Below are 18,181 nucleotides of genomic sequence, written 5' to 3' on the forward strand. Positions count from 1 at the left end.
GCCGACTGGAGCGTCACGCTGGCTGTCAAATTGGACTTTTGAGAGAATTTCAGCCCCTACCCTTCCTCCTCCTTTCTGTGCATGTGAGGCGCACACTTACAGCCAACAACAAGGCGCTCTAAAATAGCCGTGCCAGCGGTGGTGGAGGCATAGCTAGCAAGCTACAGGCGTGCCGCAATGGCGCCGCATAACTGCTGATGTAAACAAAGGCCATGAGGTTTTTATACCGAGGGGGAGGGGCGAGTCACGCCGGACGCCAAAGCGCATCACGCGGCGCTTATTTAGCTACGCCCCGAAAAGATGAGGAAAACTGCAATCTCCGCATTACATTTTGTTTTTGCAATTATCTCCAAATTCACTTTACAATGGAGCCCCGCATACTCGCTGTTTATTTTTTCTTCAATGCAGTTTCGCCGCCACATCCTGACTGCGTCCCCCTCGAATAGCGGGGGTCCACCGTCCAGAGTGTTTCAAATGTAGCATGACATCGACGCAGGAGTGGCGGACCGGTGGGGGGTGTTTGGGCTCCGGCGACTGTTTCCTTGACGACCGGGGCAGTGTGTGCGCGGCGAGTCCAGACATGCCAGCGCACTTTAGTGTTGTTGCTGCGAGGAAGGCGGCCTGGAATGCGCCACACAGAAAAAGAAGACGAAGAAGAAGAAGAAGAAAAGGGCAGATTAGAGGAATGAGATGACGGTGAAGGAGGAAAAGTGATAAGAGGCAACATCATGACGCTCCTCTCCTTTCTTTGTCTTTCTTTCTTTCTTTCTTTCTTTCTTCCACCGCCCACAAAACAACTCGAATGTTATTCTTTCTCCCCTCCCCCCTCACTGAGATGTCAGTTGTGGAAGGGGACCATCAGCTGGGAAAAGCTTCTTTGGAAATGGATTTCTAAGTAGCCCGAGCTGGGTCACATGTCCTGATGCCGATCGAGGAGGATTCAAAAACCAAATTCAACAGCGCCACGTGACGATGTCGCCAAGCCGCACGATGAACGGGGCGGAATTACGGCAGATAGAAAACAAACAAGCCTTCGAGGAGACGTATCGTCAAATTGTAGGGCCGAGATCGTTCTGAAGGAAATGTCAACTGCAAATCGCTTTGCAGTCATTCGGGAGTGGGGAATGACGAATGATTCCGAACGCAGTCGCCCCATGAGTCCGTTCAAACAAGGTGGCTCTGTATATACTGGATGTCGGTCTACGGACTGATAGGAGAAATAAAGGCCATGATAGGTTTTTTGCTTTTCTTTTGTTCCCCCCCCCCCCCATATCGCCATCTCTGCATTGTTGGAATGTGAGTGCTAAATCAATACTTCAAGTATGAATATTAATGTATGCAGTTGCAATGCCTTGCTTTTAGTGAGTGAGGTTAGTACACAGTCATAACCATAAAAGCAATTTGACTGCTAATTGGCACAATCGTTTCTTTGGGAGTTTGGGTTTTCAGCCTTGATTTCACCGTTTGCTCTCTTCTGTTTTGGCCACCAATTTTCATTTTGCTGCATCCCAGATTTGCAACCAAGAAATGCGCCGTGAGCGCCAAACTCACCGCGTGACGAGCGGCTTCGCCCAATCGCGACGCACACGTTGTACGATGACCTACCGCAGCGCGTGCTCTGTTTATAGCATACCAAAACTATCGGATGGATAAAATAACTTTTTTTTGGCTCCCTTAATACTTACAACAACAAAGCTATGAATTACAGGTAGAACATTTACTTGGTCCTTTAGTATATGTTTGACTTTGCGACATAGAAAATTGGTGAAAATTGGCAGTTTTTTTTTTCCCCCCCCGGAATTTTTTTTATTTAATTTTTTTAGTATGTTAAAAAAAAAAAAGGCCATTTTCTGCTGATTAGGAAAGAGCGAATATCAACTGACTAAATTAGCGGGACGATAAATAAGCAGCAGAATAGAAAATGGACGCACGGCTTGAAGGATTGAATTGTCGTGCGGTTGTTTTCCCGTGATAAGCTGCGCTCGGTGTTGCGCCCGCTCACGAGTGAACGTTTTGCGTTTGCAGCCGCGGGTCAGAACCCGGACCACGTCCTCCAGGGCACGGGCGTGAAGGCGGAGGTCAGGCGGCCCGGCGAGGACTCCACCGTCGCCCCCGAGGACGCCGCTCGCTTCCTCAGCTGCTACTGCTCCGGGCACTGTCCCGAAGACGCCGTCAACAACACCTGCCAGTAAGTTGCCTTGTGTTTGGATATTTGGAATTCGACATGACTAAAACATGTTGGAACTCGGTGTTCAAATGTCCAAAATATTCTTAAAAATCTGCGCTGTGGCGCGGGTTCAATGTATTTGCGTGGAAGTCGATGCGAGTTGATGTTGGAGGAAAATGGGATCAGGAAAAATAAAGAGAATCACAAAGGGGGGAAAAAAACCAAGTCATCTTATTTGCTTTTTGACAAGCGATTCCAATTCCCAGATGTTATTTTAAGGCCGTATGACGCAGCCTCTCTGGGAAGGTTTTTTTTTGGGCACGTGAGGTGACGAGTGTCGTTCCTCAGGACCAACGGTCAGTGTTTCGCCATCGTCGAGGAGGACGAGCACGGCGAGGCCCTCCTTACCTCGGGCTGCGTCAAGTATGAAGGCTCGCACTTCCAGTGCAAGGTACGCACGCACACGCGCGCGCGCACGCCGTCAGCATGTGTGGAATGTGACGATGTGCCGGCTTGCGTTCCACGGGCAGGACTCTCCCAAAGCTCAGACCAGGAGGACCATCGAGTGCTGCGGTACCGACTTCTGCAACCGAGATCTGCAGCCCACGCTGCCCCCGCAGGCTCCTTCAGGTAGCGTTTGTCGTGGCAGTTTCCGGCGGTCGGCTTCATTCCCCCCCCCCCCCCCCGTCTTGTTTCCAGAAAGCAGCCCCCACTGGTTGGCCTTCCTCATCTCCATGACGGTGTGCTGCTGTACGCTCGTTTGTGTCACGGTCGTTTGCTACTACAGGTACGCCCAAATCCTCACTCGCCTCATCAACGCGCTCGATTTTTGGATGTATTACTATTTATAGTTAACAATAGTATTTGGCAGAGGGAAAAAAAATCAGATGGCCAATTAGTTTAAGACATCTTTAATGAATTGAATAACCTTTTTTGGGGGAGGGGGTGGGGGAGGGGGGGGGTCCCTTAACGCTTACGCCAATGAAGATATGAATTACAGCCAGAACTTTTGACCGATTTCCAACACTTCTTCCTTTCGTATTTGTTGAACTTTAAGTGGACAAACGTGCAAAAGATTCAGGCCTCAAGTGGAAGCAGGATAGAAGCAACAGAACGAGCGACGCTACCGCCAAAACAATATTCGTGCACGATACCCTTGAACGTTAAATCCCATTTTTGCCACTTCGAAATGGGCTAATATCGGCCTGCCCATTCATCGCTGTGTATATATATATAGTACACACTGGTTCCCTTACACCAGGGCTCGCCAGCGTGGTGCCCACGGGCACCGGCTTGCCCCAAGGATGTTCTAAAAATAGCTAATGGGACATTTTGATTTCCTTGGAATTTTGTACATGTAAACCTTTGCAAAGATTTGTAGAAAGCAGTCAGGAGTCCCGACTACCGCGTTTGTTTTGAGGGAACTTTCCGAGCACGAATGCACTGATGAACTTGAATAAGATCAAAACAACGCGTTACTAATGAGAACTCGTGCTCATTGGCCGCGAAAAAACAAACCGCAACCTTGGAAGCGAAAAGAAGTCGATTCAAAGCAACTCTGTACTTCATCAAATAGTTTTCACACAAACATGACGACAATTTCTCCCGTCACATCGCCTTGACGAGAATGTGTTGTTGTTTTTTTGCGTCTGTTTGTGTGTGTGCATGTATGTGTTGCTTTTGTTTTTTTTGGCACGCGTGTACATGTTTGTGTTCCTGTGTCTGTGTGCGTCTTTTGTGCGTCGTGTGTGTGCTTTTTGTTGTTGTCTCTCTTGTGTGTGCGCAAGATACAAGTGGCAGAGCGAGCGTCAGCGTTACCACAAGGACGTGGAACAGGAAGTGTTCATCCCTGTCGGGGAGTCTCTCAAAGACCTCATCCACCAATCGCAGAGCTCCGGCAGCGGCTCCGGGCTCCCCCTGTTGGTACGAGCGTGACGCTGCATCACCGGCACACGTTGACCGACAAAGAGAGAGAGAGAGAGAGAGCGAGCGAGCAGTCTTCCCAATAGACTAGAATGAACCGTTTTGTGTGTGTTGCGTGTTGAAATTGAAACCACTAAAGGTGCAGCGGACCATCGCCAAGCAGATCCAGATGGTTCGCCAGATCGGTAAAGGTCGTTACGGCGAGGTGTGGCTGGGCCGATGGCGAGGCGAGAAGGTGGCCGTCAAAGTGTTCTTCACCCGAGAGGAGGCCAGCTGGTTCCGAGAGACCGAAATCTACCAGACCGTCCTCATGAGACACGACAACATCCTCGGTAGACGCCGTCTCAAGATGCCATTGTTCATTGAGTCACTTTTACAATTTGAATATTTAACCTTCTGTGAAAATGATTGTCAAGCATGTTTTCCATACTCCCGAGTCTTTTGGTGAACTTTTCAGGCCCGCCTGCTATATTTAAAGCGGCGTAAAACAAATGTTCAAGATAACAATTTTCTTAATTAGGGATTATTATTATCATTATTATTATTATGAATTAGTATTAGGGAGTAATTGTTTGAACCGTACCGAGTCAACTATGTACAGTAATCCTATATTGCGGTTGACTTTTGTCTGGCCCCATCAGCTACTCTGGACGACTCGGGACTCTGCGCATCTCTCATGCACTCGGCTTTTTGGGCAATTTAACGACAACGCGAAAGTGGCGGGGACGGCGGTTCTTTTGAGTGCGCTGAAGCATTCGAATCGGTTCTTTAAAATGATTCGTTCAAAAGATTGGTTGCGTTCTTTTTCCCCAAATCATCCATTTAGTGAATGATCCGTCCCTGAGGTTCCCGTTCACTCAACATGTTCGCCGAAGGTCTATGCGTTGTTGTTGTCACGTATTGTAAACTAGGAAAGGCAGGAAGATTTAAAAAAAAGAAACTTCTGGCAAATGGACTTTTATAGCACTTTATGTGGCACGCAAGGAAGGCGCTGCCAGGCCCACTGGGAGCAAATCAGGGTTCCGTGTCTTGCCCGAGGGCGCGTGGACAATGATCACCTAGCGACAGTCTCTCTCGAACACCCGGCCGGCTTCGGTTGGGAGTCGGGAACATGCGTGCGGCCACCTCAGATTGGCCGACATCCTGACGCTCTCACGGTGGACGGCGTCGCTGACACCGGCACCCGCCACTCGCGTTACGGTTATTGTCATCCGATTAGTGGAAAGCGTCTTTCCGTGTCTCGAGAAGCGCTGCAGAAGTTCCATGTATTATTATTATTATTATTATTATTATTAGGAAATGAAAAGCTTGAATGTACCTATGTACATTTATTATTCATTTACATTTATTTTAAATATGTGCTTGACTGACTGAAGTTTAGCCGTCAGCTTGAAGAAGCGGCTGCTGGTGAAAGCTAACACGTGTTGGGAACTAACCAGATCCACGATATGGAAATCTTTTTTGACGCGGCGTGTCGTCGTCGTTGTCCAGGCTTCATTGCGGCGGACATCAAGGGCACGGGCGCCTTCACGCAGCTCTTCCTCATCAGCGACTACCACGAGAACGGCTCGCTGTACGACTTCCTGAAGACGGCCACGCTGGACACGGCCACGCTCCTGCGCCTGGCGTACTCGGCCGCCTGCGGGCTGTGCCACCTGCACACCGAGATCTACGGCACGCAGGGCAAACCCTCCATCGCCCACCGCGACCTCAAGAGCAAGAACATCCTCATCAAGAAGAACGGCACCTGCTGCATCGCCGACCTCGGCCTCGCCGTCAAGTTCAACAGGTCGGCCTCGGCTTTTATTTGACCGTACCGCCGCCGTCTCGTCTCACCCTCTCGCTGTCTCGTTACCGTAGCGACACCAACGAGGTGGACGTCCCCCTGAGTACGCGTATGGGCACGCGGCGCTACATGGCCCCGGAAGTTCTGGACGAGAGCCTAAAGAAGAACCAGTTCCAGGCCTACCTCATGGCCGACATGTACAGCTACGGATTGGTCGTCTGGGAGATGGCGAGGCGCTGCGTCACCGGAGGTACGACGCGCTAATGTGCTAATGCGCTAACGCACAGCTATCAAACTCCAGGCTCGGGGGCCACATCCAGCCGCCGCATCATTTTATGTGGCCCACGAAAGCAAATCATGTGCATCGACTTCCATGATTCTTGCAAAAATCTCTACAAAAATTGTTCTCATTATCATATAAAAAAAAAAAATCATTCAAAATGATGATGTTGAGATTAGACCTGTGTACAAAAAAAAATTGTTTAACGACTGCAAAAATTCTGCCTCGAGGTAATAACAAATAATAATAATAGCATATTCGTGTCACCCGGAACCATCTGGCCACTGCATGTTTACTGCACGGACATTTGTTGCGCCAATGATAAACTTTCCCAAAAACGATCGAGGAGCATCTGTAAGTGATGTGTAATATACATATAACATGAGCTGAATGGTAGTGAGCCGGGTTTTTTTTTAACCTAAAATGGTAATCGCTAGCGCCGGCACGATAACCGACTGGTTAGCCCTTCTGCCTCACAGTTTTGTTGAGGACCGGGGTTCAAATCCCGGCCCCGCCTGTGTGGAGTTTGCGTGTTCTCCCCGTGCCTGCGTGGCTTTTCTCCGGGCACTCCGCTTTCCTCCCACATCCCAAAAAACATGCATACTAGGTTCATTGAAAACTCTAAATTACCCGTAGGTGCGAATGGTTGTTTGTCTGTATGTGCCCTGCGATTGGCTGGCGACCGGTTCAGGGTGTACCCCGCCTCCCGCCCGAAGGTAGCTGGGATGGGCTCCAGCGGCCCGGTAATTGCTAGCACACTGATGCTAATAGCTAATGCTAAACATATAGCAAAGGCTGATTTTGTTGTCTCAAAGTTAATAGTATACACTCAGTACCAACATAGACGTCCAGCCCTCATAAATGAGAATAAAATACCTTAGTAATAAATAAATACAGGAGTACTCGGCCAATTATCTGTAGGATAATCAATTTGAGAAAGATTTGATGGTGACAGCCTGAGTTGATATCACAAGCAGTTTTTTTTTCTTGCCAAAACCCCTTTTTCAGTAACTGTAACGATATCCCTGACTTCTGATTTCAATTCATTTCTGATTTTCAATCAATTTGTAATAATATGAGGCGATTAAACATTTCTATGGTTTTACCATCATAATGGCCCACTGAGGGAAAGTGTAACGAATGAAAATGAGTCTGACACCGCTTGCGCTAACGCTAACACACGCATGACATTTTTCCCAAATCTGTGACTTGCTTTCATCCAAATACCCCAAGAATCAACGGGTGGACACATTTTTGCAGCATATTTCTTACCACGGTGAAATTGGCATGTGAATTGAATAAGATGATCATTTTAGATTTTGAATAGGAAGTATTTGTCGAATGACTAATTGGAAATGAATGGGGATTTTGGAGGGGAAAATGTGGAATTGTGCCAAATGTGAAAATATTTGGAATGAGAAAATTTTGAATCGGATGAAATAATTTTTACTTAGTCTCAGTGACTAAGTAACATTTTTTTCATCCGATGGGTGAAAGGTGGCTCGAATAAAAAATCGGAATAACAAACATCTAAGTCACTTGAAAGTGGCTCTGGATCTTCACCCAGCCTAGCTACCATGTTTTGAGTGGGGAAAAAACGTGTTGCGGGTGCGTCATTTTGATCACGTCACACTATGCGCGTGCGTGTGTGCGTAGGTATGGTGGAAGAGTACCAGCTTCCGTATTACGACACGGTGCCGTCGGATCCGTCGTACGAGGACATGCTGGAGGTGGTGTGCGTCAAGGGGCAGCGCCCCACGGTGTCCAACAGATGGAACAGCGACGAGGTTGGATCACACTCGCCCTCGGCGCCACCTTCTGGCCACAATGCTTCTTTTTTATTTTATTTGTTTGTATTTGTAGTGTCTGCGCGTCATGCTGAAGCTGATGTGCGAGTGCTGGTCGGCCAGCCCCGCGTCGCGCCTCACCGTCCTGAGGGTGAAGAAGACGCTGGCCAAGATGGTCGAGTCGCAGGACATCAAAATCTGAAGCGCCAAAACACAACCAATCGAGACACTTTGGGAGAAAAGGAAAAACAAAAAGCGCAAGTCATCGCGCTCGTCCTTCTTCTCGTCTTCCTCCGGTGATGCTTTCCGTGAAAGCAACGCAGACCACTTCCTGTCCCGTTCAGCAACTTCCTGTCCGGTTCATCCACTTCCTGTTAGGTTTCGGAGGAAAAAAGAAAAAAAAACGATTTGAACTTTGGATTTCCTCGTCGTGTTCGTCTTCTAAAATGTCTCGGCCGCAGGGAGGCGTAGACTGTCCGTCCTGTTCTTGTCGTCCGTTTGTTTATAAACAAGAGGCGGAGCTGCTCGCTGCCACAAGCAATCTCATTGATGGAGACAAACCTCAGTGGGTGGAGCTGATGAGACGGAAAGTGAATTTTCACATTTTATTTATAACAAACACAATGCTCATGTACGCAAACATGATGTGAAAGTAATTTTATACGTGATGCACGGCAATATGGAGGCAGCACCAACACTAATTTAGCATTAGCTCGCATGCTAGTTATTTGAAGCTGATAAGGCTAACAGTTAAACGTCAAGACCACAAACTAAGGTTGGGCAACATGGCCTGAAAAGAAAGTATCAGCTTTTTTTTTTCTTCCCACAAAAATCCAATTTACACTTTTAATCTAATATTTTTCCTCTTGTGAAAAATAACATCATTCAACCCTACCCTAACCCTGTCTTTGCGGGAATTAAGTCGCTAGATGCTAATTATAGGTTGTCAAAACAGATTAATTTTATAAACTAGTTCCTCTCTTTTTCCAACCATTTTGTTATTGTATGCAAAATTAACAAAAATATATTTTTCTTGTTAAAAATTGTCCCGACAAATGAACTGTACTTAATGGCCCACCCATCCCACCAAGCAAAGTTAACGTGCTAGCTGTCATCATTTTGTCCGGCAACGAGCGAATGGCTAACTTGTTTGTAGTTGCTAATGTATGCTAGTTTGGCTCCTCCCACTGAGCTTTCATACGTCCAGACTCTTGTAAATGTGTTTGTTTGTTGTTGTTTTTAACTTAAGACTTTCTACAGCAGGAACATCAACGTGAAGTTTGTCAGCTCGTCAAACGGGTCTCGTTGCGCCGAGCGTAGTGTAACTTAGCATAGAGAATATTTGGTTCAGGTTGATTTGCGAACCTTTGCATCCGCTTCTTCGTGCTAAGCTACACCAACGTCTTTGCCGGATGTGTGATTGTTGTAAACGTTTGTGTCGTGCAAAGCAGGTGAACTGCTGAGTGACTTTTTTTTTTTTTCCTCTTCTAATATGCAAGAATCCTTGCAAGGCGTATAGAAATGTCATTTGTTCTTTTGTGCCTTATGAGTTTACCAAGGAAACAAAAAGTGTATACAGTCTGTCCAATGTAACAATTTTAAGTAAATAACCTTATTTTTAGTACTCAACAACTGGTTTGTTTTCAAAAAATCAGCTTGAATCAATTCTTCTGTGGTGAAAAAACTAGCAAATTCTCATTTTACACTGTGGAAAGTACTATAAATTTCAGGTTTTCCTAAAACACTAGTACAAATGCTCCCGATCACAAATATGGTCACGGCGCCTCCTGCTGGATTGTATGTAACTAAGCTAATTTAAGATTTTACATTAGGGACGAGTTCAACGGCCCACTAAAAATAAAATCTGATAGGTGGGCCAGATCATAGTGTTAAAAATTAGAGCAGCACAAGTAATGTATGCGCTAATAGTATTAGCTGAGCGCTCCCGTAGCCGACGACAAACGAGCGAGAGAAGGTTGAGGTCGAGAAACGTGTTTTTATTGAACAAATGTTTTAAACCGAACGTCCATGCGACTACTTGTCCTCGGGCTTGTTGAAGCAGTAAGTGAGGCAACACTTTCCACAGTAATGGCGGTCGAAGTGGCTGGCCATGAACACGCCGGCGCCGCACTCGTCCGCCGGACACTCGCGCCGAAGACGGTGGATTTTGCCGTTCTCGTCCACCTAGGAAGACAAAATGTCAGTCGGACGACCGTCGGCGGCGCTCCGGTTTGCCGGCGTGTTGCCGTTACCTTGTAGTACTTGAGCACGGCCAGCTTGACCTTCTTCCTCTTGTGTTTGTTCTTCTTGGGGGTGGTGTAGGACTTCTTCTTCCTCTTCTTGGCCCCGCCGCGCAGCCTCAACACCAAGTGGAGGGTCGACTCCTACAAACAAACAAAAATACTTCAAACTTATCAAAACAACAGTTGCGAAAGGGTGGAACATTTCCATGAAATTGAATATATTCCTAATCAAACAATTTAAAAAATGACAGAGAAGCATTTACAAGTAAGACTTTTTAAATCATTCTACATAAATTTACTCATTAAAATAGCTACATTTGTATGTAAAAAGTTGTTTTTTTAATTTACTCAATACATTTTAATGAGGGAAAAAAAGTGACTACATTAATGCACCAAATATAACATGAACTGCGAATGGAGGTTAATTTAATAGAAAAATATGTATATTTAAACAAATGAACAGAGTCTGTTGTTGGGTGTGGGCAAGGAGAGCCATCTTGATTCCCACTCAAGCTTGCTCTCAACACAAAACCCATTTAAAATAAAAAGGTGAGTAAAGGTATCACTGTATCAAACTTGCAGGAAATCTGCTTGCTTTACCACAGGTTACGCACAAATATTTGTCCAAATTATACTGCAGATCCCTATTAAGAGACAACCTTCAAGTCGGTAAATTCCAATTAGTATCCAGATTTTTCAAATTCCTGCAATTTTGGAACCTTAGAAAGTATCCTTTTGCCTGCATACAGCAAAAAATACTCTACTCCTCTTCTTCTCGTCATCCCATGAGGAAAATCGATGGCAAACATTTTAAAGGCTCTTCTTCGGTCACCTTCTGGATGTTGTAGTCGGACAGAGTGCGTCCGTCTTCCAGCTGCTTGCCGGCGAAGATCAGCCTCTGCTGGTCAGGAGGGATTCCTGCATGCAAAAATCAAACAAACAAGGTAAGAGTACACAGGCACTGAAAGAATGAAATTACAAGACTGATTCTAGAACATGCTGACCACCTCTTTGGGCCAACAAGATACAAGCAGCGGTGGAAAATAACATATTACATATCTTTGTGTTACTGGAATGTAATTCATGACAAATATCCATTCATTTCAGAATCAGAATGATCTTTATTTGCCAAGTATGTCCAAAAAACAAGGAATTTGTCTCCGGTAGTTGGAGCCGCTCTAGTACGACAACAGACGGACGGAGAAGACTTTTGAGAAATCCGGTCAGTGAGCAATAAAGGGTCGCCATGGTGCAAAGGGCGCCGAGACTTCAAGGAGTCTATGCAGTTTCAAGTTTTCCTGGCTCAACCTTTGCAATCATTTGCACTCCTTCCCTCTGGCTTAATTTGTCACGGAATTATGTTGAGAATTTTGATATGCAACTATTTGTCTTCGGCCGCCCGAAATGAGTTTCCTCCGCAGGGTGTCCGGGCTCTCCCTTAGAGATAGGGTGAGAAGCTCGGTCATTCGGGAGGGGATCTCAGAGTAGAGCCGTTGCTCCTTCACATCGAGAGGAGCCAGATGAGGTGGCTGGGGCATCTGATTCGGACGCCTCCCCGGTGAGGTGTTCCGCGCACGTCCCACCGGGAGGAGACCCCGGAGAGACTACATCCTTCGGCTGGCCTGGGAACGCCTCGGGATCCCCCCCGGAAGCCATGGATGAAGTGGCTGGGGAAAGGGAAGTCTGGGCGTCCCTGCTAAAGCTACCGCCCCCGTGACCCGACCTCGGATAAGCGGTAGAAGATGGATGGATGGAACTATTTTCCTTAAAACACCACCTTACCTTCAACGTACTATAAGGCCAATATCGGCCCGATCCAGACACCTGGGATCGGTACCGCCTCGCCCACCCCCGTAACTACTTCGTTTGTACGTTTACTTGCAGTACTACTACTTCTACCAGGGTGTCAGGTTAAGTCGGTCAATCGTGAAGAGCTGTAAGCAACTTACCCTCTTTGTCTTGGATTTTGGCCTTGACATTTTCGATGGTATCCGAAGGCTCAACCTGTTCAAGAGGACAACAGTCACACACGGAAGACATTTGAGACGTGACGTGCGTCGCGTTTCAAGGCACAGAAAAACGTCCATTTTTGGTGCGCTGCACGTGTTTATGCTGAGCTACTTTAGCTTTTAGCGTCAGGAAAGAAGCCACAAATCTCTTTCAACTCGACTGAGCCTCGCATTGAATTCATGTTGAGAGCTGCCCAACATTTCATGATGGAGTAGTGACACGCCGCGAGGGTTTCATGCGTTACAGTTGCGTTCACTCTTGGGGACTTAAAAGGGTGGACGTCGCTCACCTCGAGGGTTATAGTCTTCCCCGTGAGGGTTTTGACAAAAATCTGCATCCTGGCGCCAAATCCACCTGACGAGACAGCACAGCGACAGATTTGAGTTGTTAAATGGTGCAATTTGTGGCGATTATTGACTTAAATCGGGAGCGCCATGTTGAAAAGGTCTCACCTCAAATGGCGGACAGCAGAAAAGAGGGCCTTCATCTCGACACGCGGGGTTTTCTTACGCACTTTGCACGGGGTGGGTGCCCGCTGCGACGCCTGCTCAAAAAAAGTTACAAGTTTAAATAAATACCATATTGTTGTTGAATTTCTACGAATTTTAAAGTCTAATTTAATTTTGTAGAAGGTACTGTACACTCTAAAGGTAACTATAGCAACGCGGGCACGCGCAGTCGTCCTTGCGATAGATATGACCACTAAATGCGTCAGCGAGCTGTTAGAGCGAGCAAACCGACGTGTGTACGTGTTGGCCATGTTGGGAAGGTCGACGTTCCCATCAAAGGCAATGCATGAGACATTGAATTAAGTCGTAACTTGCTAATTTCTCAGAATTAGAATCCTCTTTATTTGCCAAGTATGTCAAAAACACACAAGGAATTTGTCTCCGGTAGTTGGACGCTCTAATACGACAACAGACAGCCATTTGACAGAAAATAGATTATAAAAACATAAAGCGCAGTACAGAGAGTCACTTAGCAGTGAAAGCTTACCGCTAATGTGGTAATGCTGATATCATTTTGTATTTATTTTGACACTTGTGCAAATGATGCAGAGTCCTCTAGCAATTTAGAGCTGCTTGAAATGACTAATAGAGCGAGCGATAATCTGGAAGAGTGACAATTGTGCACATGGTGCAGGTACTTCTCAAGCACATGAGTGGCCAGTATTGGTCAACAACAGATATGCGAGTAGAATGACGAGACTACTACAGTGAGTGCACGAATTGGAAGCATGTTCAAATTGAATTGTAAATTAACTGTTTAAGAAGTTAATGGTAAGCGGGAAGAAGCTGTTTGAATGTTTGCGAGTTTTAGTTTGCGTCGTTCGATAGCGCCTAGCTGAAATGCAGTCCTACAGGGGGCACAAGCCAGTGCAAACTGAGGCCGATCCCAAGCCCGGATAACTGCAGAGGCTTGCGTCAGGAAGGGCATCCCGCTTAAAACTTTGCCAAACAAATATGAGCGTTCATCCAAATAATTCCATACCGGATCGGTCGTGGCCCGGCGCCAGTGGAAATTCAGCTACTGTGGGTCGAAGTCGAAGGAGAAGAAGAGGTGGAAAGCGGGTTCTTCGGCAGAAAGAGAAGAGGAAAGCAACCAAAGAGAAGGTTGATGGATGTCGTGAGGGAAGACATGAGGGCAGTTGGTGTTGGAGAGGAGGATGCAGGAGATGCATAGGCTTACGTGGAAAAGGATGACGCGCTGTGGCGAGCCCTAACGGGACAAGCCCAAAGGAAAAGAAGAAGGTAGCGCTTACCTGAGCGAAGGAGCGAGAAGAGGTGGCGGCCAGGATGTGGAGGCTCCAAGACCAATTTTCATGACCTATCATTTTTTTGTCAACACCGACACATGCACTTTCAATACATAAGGTTTTGAAAAATCTGCCTGTCTGTCACTCCTAGTACAAATTATATATATATATATATATATATATATATATATATATATATATATATCTCGCAACTTTTACGAACATGAAACAATACCGGAAGTGTCCAGCCGGGGGCGTAATTTGATAAACAAATGGCAGGTGACCAGCAGGTGACGCCAAAATTCACACACCAACACTATTTATTTATTACGTTATGTATGTTATGTATTTATTTGTTTGTTTGTTTGTTTGTCATAGATTTACTTGAATCCACATTAAAAGTGACAATAACATGTCACTATTACCAAAAGAAATGTATTAGCACCGGCGTTGGGTCAAAATTTGTTCAATTTCTTATTTTTTCAGAAATCGATACGACTGGTCAGTCTCCACGTGGGAATATGTTATTTTTGACAAATTATTGACAGAAGGTAAAGTGCAGAAAACTGCTTGCTCTCTTTGATAATGCAATGTTAATGACTCAACAAACATGCCTGCTTTTTTTATTTAGTTTCCGGAAAAGTGACAGGTTTGGACATGTGAGGTTTCCTCCCAACGCCAGTGGTGGAGCACTTTGTTACTTACGTGTATTTTGACATGTGAACCAAGCATTTAGTGGGTACAGTATGTGTATAAAAAATCAAAGATTAACTGATTCACGTTAGACCAGCATTATCAGACAAATTGTTCTTTTAAAGACGATTCCAGTGACGTATCATTTTTGCTGTGACCAATACCAGGAAAGTTATGAATCTTTAGACCTGGTGAAAATGCACCAATTTCTGGCCAATGTCTTAATGCAAAGACAGCAGGGGGAGGGGGGGCAAGATTTTAAGTGTGACCTTTTTGTTGAATCAAGGTTTTAAACTTTCAGAACATTCTTCATCTTAATCCTGATTTCAAAAGGCTTGCTAAACACAGAAACAGACAGTATATAATAACGATGTTGAATATTTTTTTATTCATCAATTCCAAAGTTAAATTAGAGGGGCACATTAAGAGGGGCAATAGAAATTCTCTCTCTCTATTACCAAAAGGACATTATTACGTACATACAGTAGAATACTTGATGTGCGTATTTCATGTATGAAGCAACCAGCTAGCATATAATGGCCGCAGCAATGAACTTGACAGCTAGGCACACGTGGCATTTAGCCAATGATCATTGTGTCGCATTTGATATCTAACCGCTCTGGTTAGTTACAAATTAGCAGCTGGATATAGTGTAGTATTTATCAGCAAATAAACACAATTAGCATTTAACCAGTGAACATCATGTAGCATTTGTCATCAAACAGCCACGGTTAGCTAGGAACTGGCCGCCAAACACAAGGTAGCATTTAGCAGCTAATAGACATCGTTAGCATCTAGCCGGTGAACATAGTGCAACATTTGGCAGCTAACAGGCATGTGTGTGATGAAAAATAAACACAAACTACAGTTATGTGCTAAATGTTAGCCATGACACAGGAAAATTACGTAATGTGCTTTGTCATACTGCTGGTGCAATGCTTTACTAATCAATAAATTCAATAAACTTGAATAAGACAAGTCATTGTGAGACAGCATAAATATATATTTTTTTTGTGCACGTTTTTTTTTTGTAATATATATATATATATATATATATATATATATATATATATATACACCTTTGTGCTGGATTTGTATACATTTGTATACTTTCCATTGAGAAAGTCAGTCAATGATGGGCTGCTTCGATGTTGTCGTATGATTTTTGCAGCATGAATTGGATTTGCATGGCGGTGGAGAGTGGTCGCCGCATGGTAAACAAACAATCTTTTGTCAATCGTCTGTGGGGGCCGTGTTTGCATTTCATGCGCTGTGAAGATGACACACAAAGACTTGTCTGTGTGTTGTGTGACTGACTCAGGATCTGAATCCTCTTCATTTGTCAACTATGTCAAAAATGTGTCTCCGGTGGTCGGAGCCGCTCTCGTAGACATCAGCCAGCCATTTTGCCCCCCAAAAATACTTTTGATCCATTAAAACACGCTACGGAGCGCCACTTAGCCTCGAGCATTTTGTTGGCAAGAGGGAAGAAGCTGTTGGAATGTCTGCTAGTTTTAGTTTGGATTGATGGAACTAGTTTGGAGCTAGAAGAGCCGGTGACCGGGATGTGGAGGCTCCGAGAGGATTTTGCACGCTCTTGTCTTAGTTCTGGCAGCGAGCAAGTCCTCAAGGGTGGGTAGGGGGGTACCGACAATCCTTTCACCACTTTTGATTGTCCGTTACAGTCGGAGTTTGTCTTTTTTTGTGGCAGCACCAAAGCAGACTGTAATGGAAGAACACGGGACCGATCAGATGACCGCTGTGTAGAAGTACCTCGACAGCCGCGCTTCCTCAAAAGCCGCAGGAACTACATCCTCTGCTGGGCCTTTTTCAGGATGGACTTGATGATGTTCATTTTGGTAAATGCTTGACGAAGAACTGGCTACTTGCTAATGTGCTAAATGCTACACTACGTTAACAAAATGCTACACTATTGTCACCTGCTTCTTGCTAACTGTGTTTGTTGGCCGCTAAATGCTACACGATGTAAACAAGCTACTTGCTAATGTGTCTACTCGCTGCCAAAAGCTACACTACCGTATGTCGCCATTTCCCTTGTGTGTGTGTGTGTGTGTGTGTGTGTGTCATCCGGATGGCAAAAGAGCGATTTGGTGTGAAGTAAATAGTGTGCAGTGTCGCTAGGCGACCGGCGCTACCCGAGGAGCTGCCGTCATCGTCTGACTGCGTCCGGCCAGACTAAACATAACTTTGTCTGTCAGCCTGCAGCAACTGTCACACGCGCACAAACGCACAACGACACAAACACGTATACACTCAGGGCGAGGGCATCACAAACCATATTTAGTTTTAAATCGAGCAGCAGTTTCAAAGACACCAATAAAATATATTTCAACAGTCACCTCCAAGTTGCATTTGCTCAGAGGCTAAGCTCATAAAGCAATTAAGTCAAACATCAAATCAATTTTCCCTCGTTGAAGCAATACAGCAAAATATAGCAAAATAGCACGTTATTGTATAAAGTAGAAAATTAATTTTTCAAGTGTGATCTGACCAAGCACAGCGGCAAAAAGACAGAATTATAAGACTAGTAAAAATAATAATAATAATAATAAATAAATAATTCAAAGATGTAAGAAGAGTCACAACAGGTTTACAAGCATGTGTGGACAAGTTTTGATGGGGTACCGACGCAGGTCGAGATGACGTCTGGAAGTACCTGAACCGAGATTTTGGCTTGGAGTCGGGAAACAAAATCCAATGGCAGCCACCTCTTTTTGGGTGAGCTTTCCAACTGCACTTACTGCGACGAAGATGTCAGGAAGGAGCCTACCTGAAAATGGATCCCATGGACTTTTCAGTTCCTGCTGTTGGGGTGGGACAGATCGTTCCGTTTCAAATAAGGTACGAATGGCAGGTCGTACACATACGGAATTACATTTGACGACGCATCCCTTTTTAAAGGGGCCCGTTCCGACATTACGAAGTGCATCCAGTGTCAGGAAGTACTTCTGTAGCGATTTCGAGGATTTAGGCTTTCCGACGGTCCCACCTGCGCCCTTGAAGGACTTGGGGAATGTTTATGCTGGTTTTGGGGATCGAACAGAAGGCCTCGGCGGGACGACTCGACGCGTCGTCGGACAATATCGGGAACGATTCCGTTGGGGATCCGCGCACCGGAAGAAGTTTCGAACGGACAAAAAGCCGCACGGAGAGGAACCCGAGCGCCTGCCAGAAATCTTCCGACGGGATCTATCGTCACGTTATTCCGAGCGGTCGTCGGCGCTTTCGGCCGTACGCGCTTCCGTGCTCGAAATAGATCAGGTCGGGAGGACGTGTCGCTTTCGATTCCAAACTCAAGTCAAACTCTGCCGACTCCAATGTTGCCATTTGCGTTTCTTTCCAAAAGAAGAAATCCGGAGCGAGCTTCTGTGCAATGCACGGCACCTTTATACCCACTTACATCGATGTCCTCAATAATCATCTAGCTACGTACGAATTGGTGTCAAGGAAATATGTTCAAAACTGTCCAAAATCTTTGTCTGTCAGGGAGGAGCTAAGTTAAGTTTAGGCAGGGT

General features: G+C 45.6%; 2 protein-coding genes across 5 annotated transcripts in view; one reads left to right on the top strand and one right to left on the bottom strand.

Moving 5' to 3' along the window:
- LOC133485546 (bone morphogenetic protein receptor type-1A-like) overlaps positions 1 to 9,567 on the top strand; it is a 32,077-nt gene extending 22,510 nt beyond the window's left edge. For 3 of the 4 annotated variants that reach the window (XM_061789397.1, XM_061789400.1, XM_061789398.1), the window contains 9 exons: positions 2,026 to 2,188; positions 2,516 to 2,618; positions 2,698 to 2,954; positions 3,955 to 4,090; positions 4,230 to 4,422; positions 5,582 to 5,879; positions 5,951 to 6,126; positions 7,813 to 7,943; positions 8,020 to 9,567. In XM_061789397.1, the coding sequence (XP_061645381.1) occupies positions 2,026 to 2,188; positions 2,516 to 2,618; positions 2,698 to 2,954; positions 3,955 to 4,090; positions 4,230 to 4,422; positions 5,582 to 5,879; positions 5,951 to 6,126; positions 7,813 to 7,943; positions 8,020 to 8,145 (1,583 nt within the window). In that variant the 3' untranslated portion in view covers positions 8,146 to 9,567. The remainder of the gene's footprint in view (positions 1 to 2,025; positions 2,189 to 2,515; positions 2,619 to 2,697; positions 2,955 to 3,954; positions 4,091 to 4,229; positions 4,423 to 5,581; positions 5,880 to 5,950; positions 6,127 to 7,812; positions 7,944 to 8,019) is intronic. The other variant, XM_061789399.1, reaches the window with a different exon arrangement.
- Positions 9,568 to 9,919: 352 nt separating this feature from the next.
- Positions 9,920 to 12,686, bottom strand: rps27a (ribosomal protein S27a). The gene is made up of 6 exons (XM_061789401.1): positions 12,649 to 12,686; positions 12,486 to 12,550; positions 12,136 to 12,190; positions 11,019 to 11,104; positions 10,196 to 10,327; positions 9,920 to 10,127 (listed from the first exon to the last, which is right to left on the bottom strand). The coding sequence occupies exons 2-6, from the start codon at positions 12,531 to 12,533 to the stop codon at positions 9,978 to 9,980; spliced, it is 471 nt and encodes a 156-aa protein (XP_061645385.1). The 5' UTR covers positions 12,534 to 12,550; positions 12,649 to 12,686; the 3' UTR covers positions 9,920 to 9,977.
- Between the last annotated feature and the right edge of the window lie 5,495 nt (positions 12,687 to 18,181).

The sequence above is a fragment of the Phyllopteryx taeniolatus genome, chromosome 11 (genome assembly GCF_024500385.1).
Source record: "Phyllopteryx taeniolatus isolate TA_2022b chromosome 11, UOR_Ptae_1.2, whole genome shotgun sequence".
NCBI classification, from domain to species: Eukaryota; Metazoa; Chordata; class Actinopteri; order Syngnathiformes; family Syngnathidae; genus Phyllopteryx; species Phyllopteryx taeniolatus.

Bases quoted from the DNA above. Each gene is read 5' to 3' on its own strand.
- rps27a (XM_061789401.1), bottom strand. From the start codon at position 12,533: ATGCAGATTTTTGTCAAAACCCTCACGGGGAAGACTATAACCCTCGAG. The intron at 12,191-12,485 runs GTGAGCGACGTC...CCTCTTGAACAG, and splicing joins GGAAGACTATAACCCTCGAG to GTTGAGCCTTCGGATACCAT. The intron at 10,328-11,018 runs GTGACCGAAGAA...GTTTGTTTGTAG, and splicing joins CCGACTACAACATCCAGAAG to GAGTCGACCCTCCACTTGGT.